At 51.5% G+C, this 1,364-nt stretch overlaps 1 protein-coding gene across 4 annotated transcripts in view; it reads right to left on the minus strand.

Annotated features, from left to right (window-relative positions):
* The window catches only part of UBXN8 (UBX domain protein 8), a 33,711-nt gene extending 32,701 nt beyond the window's left edge, over nucleotides 1–1,010 (minus strand). The window contains exon 1 of one of the 4 annotated variants that reach the window (XM_011977722.1): nucleotides 904–1,010. In XM_011977722.1, the coding sequence (XP_011833112.1) occupies nucleotides 904–991 (88 nt within the window). In that variant the 5' untranslated portion in view covers nucleotides 992–1,010. The remainder of the gene's footprint in view (nucleotides 1–903) is intronic. The other 3 variants (XM_011977725.1, XM_011977724.1, XM_011977727.1) reach the window with 3 other exon arrangements.
* Between the last annotated feature and the right edge of the window lie 354 nt (nucleotides 1,011–1,364).

Genomic DNA, 1,364 nt, shown 5'->3' on the forward strand with positions numbered 1-1,364 from the left:
CACCACTTGTCAACTTCCAAAGCCTGACGTGCCTCACTGCTTCCACCATAGCTTCCGTCCAAAGCACTCTCCATACAGAATCGAGTGACCTTTTTAAAGCCTTAGGGAAGTCACTTAATCTCCCTAAATTTCAGTTCCCTCAGCTGTAAAATGGGGATTATAATAGTGCTACCCTCCTCTGACTGCAGTGCAGATTAAATGAGATAATAACTAGCACCTGGTATTTGGCTTATAATAGGTGTTCAACAAAAGTCATTATCCTGAGCCAATTCCTCCTCCTCTTCCCAGCTCTCCTTGATTCAGCCACAATGGCCTTCACCTTTTCCTCCAACATGTCACAATCTTTTTGCCTAGATTACTCCTCCTCTCCCCAACCCCTTCCCTGCCCCCACTGGCTTTTCACGGGTGTGGCCCCTTATTTAAATCTCAGGGCCAGGCGCAGTGGCGCAGGCCTGTAATCCCAGCACTTTGACAGGCCGAGGCAGGAGGATCTCTTGAACCCAGGAGTTCGAGACCAGCCTGGGCAACATAGTGAGACCCTGTCTCTAATTTAAAAACAAAACAAAACAAAACAAAAAACCTCTCAGCCTAAATTCTCAGAAGGCCTTCATCTTATCAACCTGTTGATTTCCTTTTGAATGTTCACCAGGATACGAAAGCACTGTCTATGATTGCCCCTGTGCTCTTTGCCGCTACGCTCTTACACGCAAAACCATCACACCTGGAGGGAAAAATTCCCCGAAGAGAAGTCGGCTCCGGAAGTGGGAGGCAGGCACGATGCAGTCTGGGAGTTGTAGTCAAAGCCGCTCCGAAGCGACGCAGCCGAAGAAGCGGTCATTCTATGCAACATTCCTGTGAAAATTACCCAGCTGTAACTGTCGAAGGGAAAAAGTCAACACTTACCTATATCCGGGATCCCACGCCGGAGCTCCAGACACACAAGGGGGACAGCAGAGAGGAAAAAAATACCAACAACCCCACGTGCAGCCATGGTGGCGGAAGCGCCTGGTCCTGGCGGAAGCGCCTGGTCCAGGCGGAAAGCCCGCCCCTTCCGGCCTCGTTTTCTGGGAAGGAAGTGGAACTCTCCCTGCGGCGGGCAGGCTGGGAGAGGGTACCGTCCTATAGCTGCGTCGTTATTGAGGGGGCGCTAAGCCCAGTGTTTTTAACTCATAGTCTGTAGCCGTGTTTCAAAAAAAAAGGCAAGTAGTCCCCCAAGTCACATGATATCCAGAGGAGCGTGGGCTCTAGAGTGGTGGCTCCTTGGAGGGTAGGAGGGCAGGGGCTGCCCCTAAGGTCTCTGCAGCGTCGGTGAGAAAGCGCTTTCCAGAGGGAAGTGAAGCCGAAGAAAACGCTGATGCTGTGAG

This window comes from Mandrillus leucophaeus, unplaced genomic scaffold (genome assembly GCF_000951045.1).
Source record: "Mandrillus leucophaeus isolate KB7577 unplaced genomic scaffold, Mleu.le_1.0 Scaffold183, whole genome shotgun sequence".
NCBI classification, from domain to species: Eukaryota; Metazoa; Chordata; class Mammalia; order Primates; family Cercopithecidae; genus Mandrillus; species Mandrillus leucophaeus.